At 50.8% G+C, this 16455-nt stretch overlaps 1 protein-coding gene across 6 annotated transcripts; it reads left to right on the top strand.

Annotated features, from left to right (window-relative positions):
• The first annotated feature begins 670 nt into the window (after window positions 1–670).
• FAM76A (family with sequence similarity 76 member A) lies at window positions 671–15196 on the top strand. 6 transcript variants are annotated; one of them, XM_075173578.1, is made up of 10 exons: window positions 671–703; window positions 2080–2144; window positions 2970–3024; window positions 3591–3743; window positions 4611–4768; window positions 5317–5403; window positions 6064–6195; window positions 11176–11311; window positions 11778–11879; window positions 13219–13450. In XM_075173578.1, exons 1-10 carry the CDS (start codon window positions 686–688, stop codon window positions 13324–13326), a joined length of 1014 nt encoding a protein of 337 aa, XP_075029679.1. In that variant the 5' UTR covers window positions 671–685; the 3' UTR covers window positions 13327–13450. The 6 variants fall into 6 exon arrangements, with proteins under 6 accessions (XP_075029679.1, XP_075029678.1, XP_075029676.1 ...); XM_075173577.1 differs by lacking the exons at window positions 671–703; window positions 13219–13450 and adding exons at window positions 769–888; window positions 14469–15196; XM_075173575.1 differs by lacking the exon at window positions 671–703 and adding an exon at window positions 769–888.
• The last annotated feature ends 1259 nt before the right edge of the window (window positions 15197–16455 follow it).

A 16455-nucleotide genomic window follows, 5' to 3' on the forward strand; every position in this document is an offset into this window, starting at 1 on the left:
TCCTCACCTCCTCCCAGCCCAGCCCCCGAGCCCTGCCCTAATCCCGCCTCCCCTCCTCCCCCGAGCCCTGCCCTCCCCTAACACACACCAGCTACGATCTCCCTTTCGCCTTGCCCTGGCTTAACCCTGCCAGCCCCCTCCTTCGCCCTTCCCCCGCCCTGGCCCGGCCCGGCTCAGCTCAGCCCCTTCCCCCGGCCCTGGCCAGGCCCGGCTCAGCTCAGCCCTTCCCCCGGCCCTGGCCAGGCCCGGCCCGGCTCAGCCCCTTCCCCCGGCCCTGGCCTGGCTCAGCTCAGCCCTTCCCCCGGCCCCGGCCAGGCCCGGGCCGGCTCAGCCCCTTCCCCCGGCTCTGGTCGGGCCCAGCTCAGCTCAGCCCCCGGCCTGGCCTAGCCCGGCCCAGCTCAGCCCCCGGCCCGACCCGGCACCACTTCCGGGTCCCCTCCCGCAAGGCCTTGTGGGCCAGCCCCCACCCTGCGCGATCTCGCGCGACCTCTCCAGCGCCTCGCGCGCCCCCGGGACGCGTCACGCGGGGGGGGGGGCGGGCGGGGCGGTTGCATCACCGCGGTGCGCGCAGCGCTCCCCGCGTGACGTCAACGCTTCCCCTTCCCCAACGCCCGCGGAGGGTAAGGGCGGGGAGAGGAGGCGGCCCCGCTCCACCCCCTCCCAGGAGTGACGGCTGAGTTGACCAATGAGAAGCTGCAGAGGTGTGAGTGATGCGGCAGTCGGCCAATAGCGAGGGTGAAGCGGCGGGAGTGGGCGGGGACGGGCGGCCGGGGCGGGCTGGGCTGCGCCTGTCAGCGGGGCGGCGGGATGGCGGCGCTCTACGCCTGCACCAAGTGCCACCAGCGCTTCCCCTTCGAGGCGCTCAGCCAGGGCCAGCAGCTCTGCAAGGTCCGGGGAGGCCGGCGGGGCCGAGGGCGGCCGGCGGGGGCCCGTGGGGGAAGGGGAATGGGGGGGCTGTCTGTGAGGGAGCTGCTTGGGGGGGGGGGGCAAGGACGGACTGGAGGGCTGTTTGTGAGGGAGGGTAGGCAGGGGGTGTTTTGCTGGGGGCTTTTAGAGGGACTGGGGGGCTGTTTATGGGGAAGCCCTGGGGGCATCTAGGGAGGCTGGGGCCTCGGGGTGGTTATTTGGGGTCTGAGGGTACGGGGTGGGCAGTCGAGGGCTGGGTGGGTGGGGTCCTGGGAGCATTTGGGAGGTTTTGAGGGGCTGGAGGCATAGGGGCAGCTGGTAGAGCCTGGGGGCTGTTGGGAGGGTTATGGTATTGAGGGGCTAATAGGGGAGCTGTTTGTCAGGGGGACCTGAGGGCAGTGAAGGCTGTTTGGGGGTGTTGGGGGTATTTGGAGAGCGTTGGTGAGGGACTCGGGGGGCATTGGGGGGGAATTGGGGGGGGAGGTTGTCCCTAGGAAGGCCTGGGGACAACTGAGGGGCTGTTTGTGAGGGAGGCTGTTAGCAAGGTGAGAGGCCTGGGGCATTTGGGGGATGACGGGGTGCTTGGGAAGGTGCGGGGAGGCCTTATGGTATCTTGAAGGAGGGTGGTGGGTCTTGGGGGACGATCTGGGTGGGTGGGGCAGTTTGCGTGGGGAAGAATGAGATCAGGGGCGAGGTAGGGAATGGAGTAGCCTGGGATTGCTGAAGTAGATGGGGCAAAGCAGGCGAGCGTAGGGGAACTTCCGAGGCATGGGGTGAGAGGGGAGCGGGGCCGGAGGCACTCCGGGCACAGGAAGCTCGTGGAGGGCGGAGGTGCGAATAACTGTGGCAGGACTCCGTGTTCCTGCCCTGGGAGGTGAGGCCAACCACCGTGACAACCACCGTGACCCTTGCCTGTGGGCGTTGGGCACAACTAAGCCCTCGTTATGAATCTCAGTTTACTTCTGGCTCACCTGTGACACATGCCATTCCCGTCACCCTTCCTCTGCTCTCAGCTCTTGTAAGAGCAGCATGACTGTACAGGGAGGAAATGTTTTGAGTTTGACGGATGTGTGTGCGTGTGGTGGGAGCGGAGGTCAGCAGGTGATCTGGGATTACTGGGAAACGGTGTGCGGGAGAAGCACTGCATCTCACCGAACGCTTCTGTTGTTGCAGGAGTGCCGGATTGCGCATCCCATTGTTAAATGCACTTATTGCAGGACTGAATTCCAGCAGGAAAGGTAAACGACTGCTGAGCTGGGGAGACCGATGTTTTCTTTAGAACAGACGCACCTGGGGAACCGTAATTTCCACACCTTTGATGACTGAGCCTTAACCTGTAGATTGTTGCTGTAGAAGACTTGTGGGATCTTTGGCCTTCTTCAAAGGTCTGCTGGGCGAGTCGGTGTGCCTCTGCGGTGTCCTTAAATTTGCACCTTTTGCTTGGCTTTTGTTTTTGGTCGGTGCTCAGATGCATCTTCCAGTGAAGGATCTGGGTGCATCTTCCCACAAGTTTTCCTCTTATCTGATTTCTGGTATCAAAAAATTATTTCCTAATATGTTTCCTTTAGCTGTGCTTTTGCCTTTTTGCATTTTTTGCAAGTTATGTAGCTCACAGAGGAAGGATTGGTAAACGCAGTAGCTGCGTGCGGGCATTGTGTGGGGTGTTCTTTCCTGTGTTTGTTGGGCAAATACACCTCTGTCCTGAGCTGCCTTAACCTTGTCAGGCAGAGCAGACCTCCTGCAGAACTGAGGCTGTCACCAGTGCTGAATCACGCCTGCTGCCAATTAGCCGGTGATCAGACTCCTGTATTTGTAAGGACAAAAAACTGCTGTCATCTGGAGATGCCTTAATTAAAAGATACCTCCTAGTAGTACCACTTTTTGGCAAATTATCCTCAACCAGATGGGGATAGGAAATGCACTTTGATATCTGAGTCCCTAGGGAAGATGAATACAGTCTCGCCACTAGAGACAGAGCCTACGGGAGACTGGGATCCTAACCACAGAGGTTTAATTTTCTTTGGGGCAGTGTTAACAGAATGATCTGTCCTTCTTTTTAACAGCAAAACCAACACAATATGCAAGAAGTGTGCTCAGAATGTGAAGCTCTATGGCACAGTAAGTGAGCGGGGCTCGTTCTCACCAGCCTCTTTTCCTTTCATCTTTCTTGTCTTTATCGTGCTGAATCCCAGAGCAGTTTATGGGCTGGCTCTGTTGTAATAGCATGACTGATCAATATTACGCGGGTCCCTCAAGCGTGAAGCTTTTACCTTTTCTCTTCTTTTAGTACAGAAAAGACCAGCTCTGCATCATTTTAGGCCAGGAAATGAACTATTCGATATCCAATAGAACCAAGAGCGTGCTTGCACAAACTGAGATTGCTGCAGGAAGCAGTGATAAATCTTTCTTTCCTGCTTGTCTGAAATCTGAAAAAGAGATTGTGATTGTTTCTATTTTGGTGTTATACATTTTCTAAAGATTTCATAGCACTTGATAAATGGGCTGGGTGCCATGGCTAAATACACTTAGCTAGAGACCAGGGGTCCAAATGTATTTATGTCAGCAGTATAGTTACTTTGGAACGGGGAAATAAAAGTTTTGAAGTGATGGGGAGAAGGGGAAAGAGCAATGTATTAATGTAATTAGAAGGCACTGCTGTTATCAGTTGTTCTTGTTTCTTAAAGCCAAAACCCTGCCAGTACTGCAACATAATAGCAGCATTTATTGGAAACAAGTGCCAGCGTTGCACAAACTCTGAAAAGAAGTATGGACCGCCGCACTCCTGTGAGCAGTGCAAGCAGCAGTGTGCGTTTGACCGGAAGGATGATAGAAAGAAGGTCAGTATCTCTGTAAAAGAAGGCCGAAAAGGTAAAAAGGCCGATCACAGCAATCGTCTGTCCGTCTCCTTCACGTATTCTCAAGCATTTCAAAAAGGGGTGTCTCTTGGTTGTAAAGTATTTTTCTGGAGTTGAGCTTTGCTGTGGGAGCTGTGTTTTGGAGCTGTTTAATCTTTTAGCCCCTCCACTCCTTTGCCAGATCTGCTGAGAAAGATCTCTTGAATTCGGCCTAAGGGTAGGTGGGCTGGCAAAGGAGAAGGGGCTGTAGTGAAACGTGAGGTGCCTGCTCGGGGAGAGGAATGGGGAACGATATTTGTGCCGTAGCCTGAGGAGCTGGAAGTGTCATGCCTCCTCCAGGAAACCCATTCCGTGGCTTCTGCACACCCTTTGCCTAAACAACGTAAGTGCTCCTTGGGAGGTGTGTACTTCTAAGGCCTACTTCCTGCAGGCTATAAACATCTATTGTTCGTTTGGGATGCTGCGCTGATAATTGCTGTCCTCCTCCTGCTCCTCCTTGAGCAGAGACTCTGGTCTTTTGGTCTCCAGTGACTACCCTGTCACGTACCATTCCTTGGCGTGAAATCCCACTAGAGTTAGCCTGTCCTGGTGGCTGGGTGCTTTGAGATGGATGGTCTGTAAGCTTGGTAGAGACTGTAGTTATGATAGATTAGCTGCTATTAATGAGTACTGTCTGCATTGCACCAGCCATGCCAGATGCGCTTCTTACCCTTTCCAGGCACTCAAGGGATCCTTTTTGAGTCGCTGTTTGTTCATATGTGATCTTAAGCCTGAAGGTGCTTCTTGTCTTCTCTGTGTTTGGTTTGTGGGCGGGAAGCAAGACCCCTCTCTTTCTCTCTCATCTTCCAGGTGGATGGAAAGCTGCTATGCTGGTTATGCACGCTATCCTATAAACGGGTCCTACAGAAGACCAAAGAGCAGTGCAAACACCTGAGCAGCTCTTCCCGGGCAAGCCTGCAAGAGAAGGAACAGTACAGTAGGCTTAGCAGTGGCAGCCACTATAACAGGTAACCTGCACGAGCTTTTCTGTTGTGCAGGGTGAGCTTGCCTCTGGGGTGAGCAAACAGGGTGCCTGGCTCCTCCACGCTCCCTAGGTGCGCTTCCTAAAGTAACTGGGAGAGGTGCCTGGGGGCTCGGTGCCTTGGTGATGGGTTTTGGCAGTTGTCTGTTGTTTAGGAGAATCTGGCTAAGTCAGGCTTTGCTAGTTTGCAAACCCCACTATGCTGGAGTAGACTTGTAGACCGACAGTGCTTCTTAGTGATTCAACTTAGTGAACTTGTACACAATTACAGCTAAATTGCATTTGTAAAATTTAATGATTGAAATGTAGATTTTAAGCATGAGTTCTTCACCTACGTACTGATCTGACTGACGCATTGTTTTCTGTTTATTTTTAGTCTCCAGCTACTCTTCAGGGAATGAATTTTTTATCGTTCTTTCTTGCACTAGGAAATGTTGTTTTAATAGGTTCAAAGTGGGTGGGAATATTTATCTGCTTCTCTGTCTTAGACTGCAAGTCATTCAGGTTCTGACATACAATTTCCTCGTTTTCTAGCCAGAAAACCTTATCCACCTCTTCTATTCAGAACGAAATCCCAAAGAAGAAAGCCAAGTTTGATGCCATATCTGCCAATGGTGACAGGTGAGCCTGTTACATGGGGAAATTGTGGGTGGGCGGTCTTGTTTGCTAAGTTTATATAAGTCAGAGTTCTGTGTGAATAGCAGGAAGCTCTTATGCTAGAGCAGGGATCTCGGGCTTTGGGACCTCGAGGGGCTGCATTAGCAGCTTTCCAGAACCTGGCAGGCCAGTGTTACTTGGCATTTAGACATAAGTTTGAAGATGAAAAGAATACCTAGCACCCGTACCTGCTAGAATAGAAAATGCTTGTTGGCTGAGCTCCCCAACAGTTAGAAAAACTGCAGCCAGATCAGCTTTATCCTCTCTCTGCAGTTACAGGGAGAGGGGGGCTGTTGGCTGCGCTGCAGAGTTGAGGTCTGCAGGTTTTGTGCTTTCGGGGCTATCAGACTGATCTGCAGGGAGACGGCCTGAGAGGAGAGGATCAAGACCCACCTCCCATTTCCCCTCCTGCCTTCTGGGGGAGGGACAAGCAATCAAACAGCTTTGCTTGAAAGCATCCGATCCCATTCTGCTGTCACAGTTTGCGCTGGATTATGTTGACACCGGCTGCATGCGCAGCAGAATGGGAGTCACTAGCAGAATCAGGAGATTGAGATGGATTTTTATTTTTTACGGTCTTGTACATGCATATTTTCATTCCTGCCTTTCCTCTCTGATTCTCAGCGTTCCTTCCTCTCCCGAGATGCTTTGTCCCCCTATCCAGAGTGCCCCGTCCACGTTGGCGCAGTGGGCTGCTTCCCAACAGAGTCTCGGTGCCCACCATTGTCCTGTTTCTCAAGGCACTGACATCCTGAAGTGAGATCACCTGTTGTTTTCTCCCCTGTTGCCCTCCCTCCCCGGGAACTGCCTCATACGTGGAAACTGTCCCTATCGATGGATCTCTTTCCAAACAGCAGTGAATTGGGAGCATGGACCAGAGCGTAGGCTCGTTAGTGCCAAAGGGTCTGTTAAAGCCACTGGTAATTACTTAATCGCTACCTACCTTGAATGTCTTTTCTTCGAGACTACAGATCGCATTTCTCCTGTAGATACTATTGACACCTTGTCAGTGTTTGTGAAATGCTACAATGGGTAATAGAACTTAAATAATTTTGTAAGGCAGTGATTCCCACAGAGTGGTCTAAAAGACCATTTATCATCTGAACGGTGCTTCCAGTTAAAAGTTGGAAAAACGTAAGGAATAACTGTGGCTTGGGAGCTGCGGCTGAGCACGGAGTGATCAGAGAATTCATCTGACTGCCTTTAGTGCTGGTGGAGCCAGAAGAGAGACTGGAGACAGGTCCCTGGTAGAACTGGTGCAGCCCATCAGTATTGTTGCAGCTCTCCCTCTAGAGCCCTGTTAAGGCTCCTGCTCACCTCCTAAGGCTGCTCCCTGGGCTATAGGACAGCACCAGGTATTTTTATCTCCTCACTAAAGCCTGGGCTGAGACTTAACAACTCATTGTAATACCCCTGCTGGCTTGAAAATATCCAAGCAGGAGAAGGTCCCATGCTCTGGCATCAATGGCTCAGCCATTCGTTTGCAAAACAGGAGCATGTATTACGGGAGTCAAATACCTTCATTTCTGTTTGCTCTTGTGTCAGATGTTGTCAGTCTGGCTCCTGCCAAGGCTGTGGTCCTTGCCACAGACTTTTTTTGATGAATCCCAGTAACAAACTGTGTGTAATTTTAGCATCTGCTGAAGAGCTCCAGCAACGTGCTGTAGAAAAGGCAAGCTGCAGCTGCCTTAAATAGACACATGGCTGCGTTTCTTGAGTAGAATAACAATGGTGGCTCATTAATGGTGGTGTTTTTCAAGTTGCTGGCGTTTTTTTGTGAGGGTGAACCCCCCAAAACCTTCCCCTCTTGCACCATTTTCTGTAAAATTGTCCCCCCCAGAGTCAGCCTGGAGTCTGAGTCACAACCTGAGTATGGAGTTAGGGTCTGCCGCAGTGCAAGGCTTGTTTTCATCATCAGCGTGGTCTGGGGTGGGGTGATACACACCCAGCACCTCTTCACTGCTGAGATCAGCCACAACTTTCTGTACAGTGTGTCTTGGCTCCAGCCAAACTTTTGATGCAGCCTTCGCTGGGCAAAATTTGGGCATACTTGAACTCAGTTAACTTTGGCAACACCCCCAACAGAGTCCAGCTTATCTGAAATTGTTGCTCCTTTGCAGATATAATAGGGATTCCTTTACCGTGTCTTACTGAATTCCCTCTGTATGTTTTTGTTTACATATTTCGGAGTGGATGTTGCTCCCAATGGCTGTGATATGGGGACTGAGCAATTTCCAGTGGTCATTTAATGGGTGGCGTGGAATGGTTCATTCTGGGTGAGCTCTGTGAGGAGCTAACAGCACTGGCCCTGCTGCGCACGGGGTAGCTTTCCCCCGCAGTGACTCTCAGCACAGCTTGCAGCAGACCTTGCCCCACTAATCCCGCTGTCCCGGTGTGTGTGAGCATCCCGGCTTCACCTCCAGCCTCTGGTGCTGTGCCGGTCCTGATTCGGGCAGTGCTTGGTGTCCCCATCCTCTTGTGCAAACGCTGCCAGAAGGGTTTTTATGTTACAGACTGCGGATGAACACGCTGCAGTCCCTTCTGCCGTGACTATAGACAAGGTGCTAAATTGTGCTTTTAACACCAGGCAATGATGAGCACTGCTGACTGAGCTGGCTGGGAGAGGGCAGCGATGCAGGAGGATGCTGAGCAGCAAAGTTCATTTAGTAAAAAGATGCTATTTGCATAGAAAAGTCCTGGCGTATGCTTAAAGCACTGGGGCTTGGGCTGAACTGCGCCTGCTTTTGGTGGTGTTAGAGGAGGTGTAAGTGGTTCCTATTGGCCTGGATGGATTTTTGCTCATGGGGGTTATTTTTGTCTAAGGTGAAACTCGGATGCTGGTTCGGTCAGCCTGGTCTGCGCCTTTTTATGCTAGCCTGACTTGAATAGCAAAATCTTTAAGCTTGGCATTTGTTTTGCCTAATTTCAGCCATTTAACAGGTGTAGAGTTTAAGGCAGTCATTTTGGTTTCTTTTCCACTCAGTAGAGAGAGGCAGGTGTCTTTGGAAGAGCTCCATTTTTTCCTCTGTCTCCGTTGAAAGCAACGGGAGCTCATCAATTCACTTTAATTAGAGGCATGCATTTCAGACTGTTCAAACATGGAGAGCACGTATCTCCCTGGCCTATCCCAAGGGGCTGGGATCCTGGGGATAGAGTTTATTTGTAGGGAAAATGGCTTTTTTTTTTTTGTTTGGTCGATTGTTTTAATTCTTAATCTGTTTGTTAAAGGAATGGAGTGACTTGTATTTGGCAGTTTTCCTTCTAATTTTGGCGTCTCAGGCTGCTTCCTTAATGCAGGGTTAAAGACAGAGAAACCTTTCATTACTAACTTGTCAGTCTTTCAGAAAAAAAAAAAGGGGGGGTGGGAAGCTGCTTCTTTAATTAGCACCTTGACACACGAGAGGGTGCATTTTGCAGCAACTGGACAGGAAAATACCTGCCTGTGCTCACGTACTTGGCAGGAGGGGATGCCTGGGCACTCTGAGCCCACCGTTACCCACTTGTGGGTGCAGACCCCAGGGGCAGGAGGAGCCCCTCGAAGCCCTGGGGTCGGGTACCGGGTCTGCTGAGTGCCAGAGCGGCTCTGTGAAGGCTGGTGGCCCGCCTGTCCCTTCTCCCCGCTGGGTGGCAGGGCCGGCTCTCACCTTCCCGGCTCCGCAGTGTGCTCTGTAACAGGAGCTGCCAAGGAGGGAATTTTTCATGCTGGAGCTGCTCAGGGAAATGTGAGCATCTCCCAGCACTCTTTATCACCCCAGGATATAGCAGGAGGGAAGCTTGCCTGGGCAAAGGAACGGTGTAAGCAAGAGTTTGGTTTTAGCCAGAGGGAATCAATGAGGAAACCTTTCTTTCTCTGTGGAGGCTGCTTTTTTTTTTTCCCCTTTCTTTCTCTCCTCCCCAGCATATTTGCAGTGAGTGGGAAATTAAAGATACTGTTAGTAACATGCTTGCACGCAGAAAGGTGCTGGAGCACCCACCGTCATCTTGCACAGCCTCCACTTGGGGAAACTGTACTCGGGAACAGTTTTAAAATGGAGGGATTCTCCGCTCGTGTGCGTGTGTGAACCTCTTCTGCACTCGAGAGCTCCCAGCATGACAAGCACAGTGCTAGATCTGGTGTACCCAGAGACCTGCCACATCTTATGGTGTGGGCTCTGCTGTCAGCGTGTTTTAACCATGCAAGACTCTTCCACCGTGAGCTGTCTCCTACAGACCCTCAGTTCTGAGTTTTCCTTTGCCAGGCTTTCTCTCCCCGTGCCGCAGGGCTATCCTGTGACTTTCAGATCTGTGAAGCTGCCCCTGCTTAGTTTCCCTCTGTAGATCCCCAATACAGTGGTGGAAAGAGCCTTTTCTTCTGCCACATCCTTGCTAACCAGTCCAATCAATGCAGATTGTGCTTTTAATTAGAAAACGGATTATGTCCGTAGAGGAGACCCCTGTGTGAGGTGAGCAGCCTCCATGTACAGACGGGGGACTGGAAGCGTGGAGGTGGCAGCGTACTTGAGAGAGGCAGTGACTCGGGTTCAGACCATGCCTTCCCCAGCTGCGGCTTCCAGCTTTAGAGCTGAATGCAGGCTTTGGAACGTGCGTTGACCTACTCTGGAGGCTTTAAAAAAAAAGTCAGACTTGAGGTAACCCTGGCTATTTATCTTTATAGCGGCAGTGCTGTCTGATAACGGCCAGACTTGAAGTAATCTGGGTGAAGCTTTGTTGCCTTATTACTGTTAAATTTTTATACAGCAATTTCAGGTGTGTGCGGCTGGGAGTGTGCTGCCCTTTTAGCACCAAGAGATAAAAATCAGGCTTACCATTACAGCAGTAAGGAACAGAAGGCAGGCAAATATCAGGTGAGCTCCCTGGGCCTGTGGCTGCAGCTTATCGTATCTTACGATCTGAAATATTCCTGTAGCATAAGACTGTGCATGGCTGCCCAGATCACTGGTATCAAGTAGGGAGATTTGTGAATTACTAGGACAGGGGAGGGACTCATGTCCAGATAAGTTTTCAGCTGGTTGCTTAGGTTTAGAGTACCTATTTGTGTACAAGTGGTGTGCTCAGCTATTTCTCTGTCTTCCTGGAGAGAGTTTTTCCTGCTCTGAAGTGGTAATGAAGCTTCTTCCCAAATTGCTGTATCATGGTGGAATAAAAATACAGAACTCCAGCGTGTCTTTTTACCCCTTTTCCCTGCTGAGGACAGTGCTGACTTTAATCTAGGTATCTCCCTTTGCTTTGTTTATTTAGCTTGAGGTTATTTGTTTCTCTTTCATGTTCCCTCCTTGCCAGAGTGTTTGTTTACATTTAGTGAAAAGTTTTGCTGTACATCCAAGGACTGCCTGTGAGCAAAGAGGGTTCCAAAGTGGTTGCATAAGGTTTCATTAGCTCTCTCGATTGCTGTCCTCAACTCTTTGGTTTGAAAAGGGCTCCTTACTGTTTGAATGGTTGCTGCAGACACTGGCCAATGGTCACCCGTAGGAGTCCCGTGTCCATGCTGATCGTGCAATAAAACAACCCGATATATCACACGTAATCCCTGTTGCCTCTCATACCATGTGTTTCCCAAATTCCATGTGGCATCCAGGCAGGGATACAGATAACACCTTCATTCAAGGAGTATTTGGAGGACACAATGAGTGTCATGAAGTGATTCCCATTCTCCTTCGAGTGCCATCTATGAGAGTTTCCCTGCCTCACTGAAGAGAAGGTGTCGTGATGAGAGACTTTCCCTCTTCTTTGTTGCAGTTTTTCTCCGGACCTCGCCCTGGACTCTCCTGGCACTGACCACTTTGTTATCATTGCCCAGCTGAAGGAGGAGGTGGCTACTTTAAAAAAGATGCTGCACCAGAAAGATCAGATGATTTTGGAGAAGGAGAAGAAGGTACAGCCCTTGGCTTGCTTCCCCCCACAGCATGCTGACATGTTCACGCAGATCACACTCCAGTGGAGTCTGGCTTTTTATCTTGGAGTGAGCGAGAGAGTTTCTGGCTGTTTCCAGGCTGCCTCCTTTCCAAAGTTAAAGAGGCTTTCTGGACCCACCCAGGAGATCTCATTTCATAAAGGGTCATTTTCTGACCACTGTCTCAGAGACCTCCATGTGGCGGCAAGACTGAAAAAAACCATGCTGCTCTATGCAGAAAGACAGCCCTGGCCGCTCCGGCTTCTCTGTGCCGCTCAGCGAGACGATTCTGGTCTCATTGCGCTCCCCCTGCCCACCCCAGCACACTTCCGAACTCAGCCAGTCTCACGCAACTTCTGCAGAGGCGTTTTCTGTGGCAAGGTGCATCTGGGGTTAAGGCATTCATTTCTTCTTCCAGCTCATTTGCTCCTTACTGGTTTATCTGCAGATCACAGAGCTGAAAGCCGACCTGCAATACCAGGAGTCGCAGATGAGGGCAAAGATGAACCAAATGGAGAAGACGCACAAGGAGGTCATGGAGCAGTTACAGGTGACAGCATTTTTGTTTTAATTTGCTGAGCTGTGCTGTACCCAGGAGTGACTGAGGACACTCCAGATCAGAACACCCCGTGAGCTTCTGCACACACAGCTCTGCTAACGCTTCTCAGCCCTGTCCTACAGCCTCTCTGCTCTGCCAGGCAAGCCCCTCCCCAGCTCTGTACCAGGCTGCAGTGCATCATAACCCCTATTTACATCCTCCTTGCCACTCTCTACTCAGGCTCAGGCTTACTGTATTGTAAAGTGCTGTGTTGTGTCCCCTGTGGACTAGACGGGAACCATCAAACTCGTTTTACCTATCGCCAAAATCAGGTTTGAACCTGTTTCTCCAGACTGCAGAACCTTTGTCAGCTCCCTGCACCACCTAGCTCTTAATGTGATTTATGTGACCAGTAACCAGAGAGAACAAAGCTCAAGAAACAATTGGCAGTTCCTTTAGCGCTGTATCTCTGCAGTCCAAATAAAGAAGTCCCTGAGCTTGAGGGAACAGGGAGAGCAGGATTCTTGTCATGGCCGTGGAAACACTAGGCAGGCTATCAGCATGAATACGCTCTGAGCCACTGAAGAGATCGGGTCAAAGGGGAGCCGGTTACAGGGAAGAAATCAGACACAGAAGTGAACTTTGCACCCTTTAATTACTCTGGGGTGTATAATGATCTCAAGCCCTAGCGATGAGAAATGGGAGGGGATAAGACAAAAGGCTTATATTCCCGCTGAGAAAACAGCCCCTCCTCCATTAGCACACACCCAAGTTAATTATCGGAGCGGAAGACAGGTTTTGGAGACTACAGCTACTACAGAAAGCTGGTGCCTGTGAGATCCCCTTCGCAGTGCACGTTCTTAAGCACCGTAAGCCTGTTGGAAGGTTGGAATATCTGTGTGTGGTGTGCCGGGGGCTGGACGTGCTTCCCGCTCCTCCTGAGCTGGGCGGCACCGGTGGTTTGTATTTGAGGGACTGATGACAGAGCCTTCTGTCTCTGCGCTGCTTTATTGATCCCGCACTGCCCGTCTCAGCCCAGAGCCGTTTCTATCTCATAGCTTTGGGAGGCCTGCAAAGAATGAGTTGGTGTTTACTCCAGTTCTGAATAGACAATTTTCCATTAGCGCAAACCACTTTTTGGCGGCCTTGACAGCCCTGGCTGTGAGGTCAAGGGCTAACTGGGAGATGACCCCCTCCTTGCAGTGGTTTCCCAAGGCAGGGCATGCTGGTTGCTCGGTGTGCGTGGGAACAGTATACCCTGCTGCTGCCTTTGCTGTAGCTCAAAGAGGACGTCTGCCTTGAAAGCTGTCAGACACCTTCCAACAGCCTTAAACTTGCTCAATTCTGAAAGGAAAGAGGAAGCGTCAAATCCACGAGCAGGTTTGCCGGCAGCCGCCTGCCTCTCCTGGGTGGAGAGGGGTTTGCATGTCTGTCGCCCGCTGTGCTGTTCTGTACTTAGCTCGGACTGGGACTGCCCTGAACTCCTTCTCTCTGGTGTCCGAATGTTTTACTTCAGCTGGTATTGACTGAGGCTCTGGAAACTTTCTTCACCGATTCCAAAATAAAAATTCAAATCCTCTCGGTGTATTGTAGGTGCCTTGAAGTGTTCATATGATTCACTTTTTGAACGTGCTCCTGGTTTTCATTGTTTTGTCTTGTCTTTTCATGGGGGGAAGCAGGGGTGCCTGTATTCTTCCAGTCTGCAGGAGGTAAAAGAAGCTGCTTTACCACATGCAGCACTGGAGCAGAGGGTTTCATTCCTCTAATAACCCTTTGTGTATTCTTCTATTCACTGGAAGCCAATGCAGAAGACCTGTATCACATGGGTTCTACCCCTCTTACTACTGCTATAGCATAATTTACTACATAGGCTAGAGGAGAGCGAGCTCAGAAGTTTGGTAAAAGGGGCTAGAGAGCCTTGTTCCTAAGTTGCCGTGATTTTTAATTCAGTGTAAACTAGAGGAACTGTAAGTTGTTACATGTTGGTGCTCTGATGGGTTCAGAAGGCTTCTCCTAGGGACGCAGAATCAGTACAGTGCTGAACCCTGGTAAGATGTCGGCAGCGCCTGAAGAAACCAAGGGTGAGGCAAAGCTGGAGAACAGTGAGCTGCTTCACCCTGCGTTTTTGAAATAAGTGAGAGTGCGGGGTAGGGGAAGCTGGCCTTCAACTCGCTAAAACAAGAGTCAGGATGGGGGCTTGAGTCACCAGAGTTTTACTCCACCGCTTCTCACGCTGTCAAAGCACAGTGGCTGGTAAAAGGGGAAGGAAGGAAAGCCAGTCCCGGTGACCTTGGTGAGTGTCCTTGGCTGGTTTACTGCGAGTTGCGCGTTTGTCACCTTTCACTGTGGAAGCTGTTAACTTTCAGCCCACTTCTCAGTTACAGCGGGGGGACGCGAGGGGGAAGGGATGGGAAGAGCCCTTTCTAGGTGGTTAGAGATGAGATGCTGGACTTGAGCTCGTGCTGCGATGCCGCGCAGCAACATCTACCTCCTTTTTCATCTGTGCGCAGGATGCCAGCAGCTTCTGTGCAGGCAATTCTAGGATCCCAACAACTAATGATGATCCGTGCCATTAAATACCCATTTTCACTGTGTTTCCAGGCCAAGAACAGAGAACTCCTGAAGCAAGCAGCTGCCCTATCGAAGGGCAAAAAGCCTGAGAAGTCGGGAGCAATAACCTCCCCTTAAAACCAAACCCCCAATCTGGGAGCTTTCCCCAGCATTAGCCAAGGAGTCTAGGAGGCCTGCCTGATCGCTGGAAGCCAAAACCTCAGTGTTGTCGCTATCCCACTGCCGTGGACTCGATGGAAACGCCTGGTGTGTGTTGCCTTTCGACAGCATGCTTGAGCGTGTCTGGTTTCGATCTCTGTTGAATACCGGTCTGTATAACGGTGATCCACGGGGAGAGGTCCCAGCCATCCTAAATTCCCCCCGAAGTACTGCTTTCTGGAAGAAGTCTTTTCCTAACCAGTTACTACCACTGCCAACCCTTTCCATTAGCAAACGGGAACCTGCTGCGTTAGAGACTTCTTGCTTGGTTCCAAACCTGCTGCTGTGAGGCAATAGCCGTGGCCAGTTGTTACGCAGATAAGACGGGAGCTGCGTGTGGTGGGAGCTTGATTTTTCTTGAACTGTTCCCTCTTCAAAAGGAAGCCGATAAATCACCAGCCCAACAGATGTTACTGGAAGGTTGTGCCACTGCTGAGAACGGTTGATCCAGCTTTTTGAAGATGCTTCCAAAATGGGGGCTCTGTATTTATCTTGGAAGTTTTTTATTTTGGTTTGGTTTTTTTTCTTCTTTTCTATGTCAACTTGGCAAACCGAACTGCCTGGTTTTGTGTTTTCTTGTTTTGTTACGATAGCTTTTGGGTTGGGAGCCAGAGTGTAACGATACAGACCCAAACCCACCCCATATCCCCCCCGGTGCCCTGGTTACTTGGTGACCTTTGGGGCTTTGATGACTTCTGCAGCTTGGTGTGATCAAGCGTCTCTTACTCCATTTCTTTACACGAGGAGAGTTCAAGGCTTGGATGTTCCCTCTGCTCCCCTCAGACCCTGGATTGAGCTCTCCCTCTTCTCCCCCTTTCCCTGCCCCGTTGCTCCCTTCCAGACGCAGAAGCAGGGGCCAGGTTGACTCCAGGAAAGCACTTACTCAGGCAGCGACCCAAGCCGGGGAGTGTTTCTTGGGGCTCTCCAGGGACATTTCTCACTGCTGATTAAAAGCCAGCAGAACAAAAGGGCTATGAAAGTTCCCTGGAACAGGGATGTGCTTCTCAGAAACAGCACAGAGACCACAGACCCCTTTCAGCCAGGCCGGCTGGGGTGGGCGCTCCCCAGGCTCTGTCTCTTGGGGCGAGGAGGGGGTTGGATAAAAAGCACTTGGCCTCTGCGGAGGGGGAAAGCACGGCACAGCTCTCGGCTGGCAGGAGCGCTCCTCGGCATCCCGGCACCGAGCTCCGTTCAGGGTGTGAAGAAACATCTCAGGGGTTGGAGACCCTCGGGGCGGAGGACTAGGGGATGAAACCTTAGTCTGGAGCAGCGCTGAAGGTAGGTAGTGAAGAGGAGAAATCGTCCTTTTTGATGCAGGGCCGGCTGCTCTGTCAGGGGTTTTATTAAGCTTTTAACTAGAGATTGTGATTATTTTTTTTTTTTTTTCATCCTTTTTTTTGTTACTAAAGATGACTTTACTCAAAGGCACTTTTTTTGATGATGTTGGCTTCCGGCATGGAAGGAGCACGCTGCAGCATCAGACACTCTGCCATGTGGTTTTTTGGGGTTTTTTGTTTTGTTTTTTTTTTTTAAGAGAATTCTGATGTGAAAACAAGAAAAAAAAAAAAGGAAAAAAAAAAAAAGTTGTTACACTTTGCCAGAGTGTGACAGCAGGAAAATACTCACCTGATTTTATACTTCACATGTTTTTAGAAAATGAGGTGCATTGGTGGGATTTTTTTTAAATGGGGGCTTTGCTTTTTTGCTTCCCTCGAGATACAGAAATAAATAGAGGGAGGAGGGCCCTGTATATATTATCGCGGTTTTTTTTTTTAATTGTGATAAATTGATCATGCAGTTGAGTAGCTGATGATTTGTA

This window comes from Calonectris borealis, chromosome 25 (assembly GCF_964195595.1).
Source record: "Calonectris borealis chromosome 25, bCalBor7.hap1.2, whole genome shotgun sequence".
NCBI classification, from domain to species: Eukaryota; Metazoa; Chordata; class Aves; order Procellariiformes; family Procellariidae; genus Calonectris; species Calonectris borealis.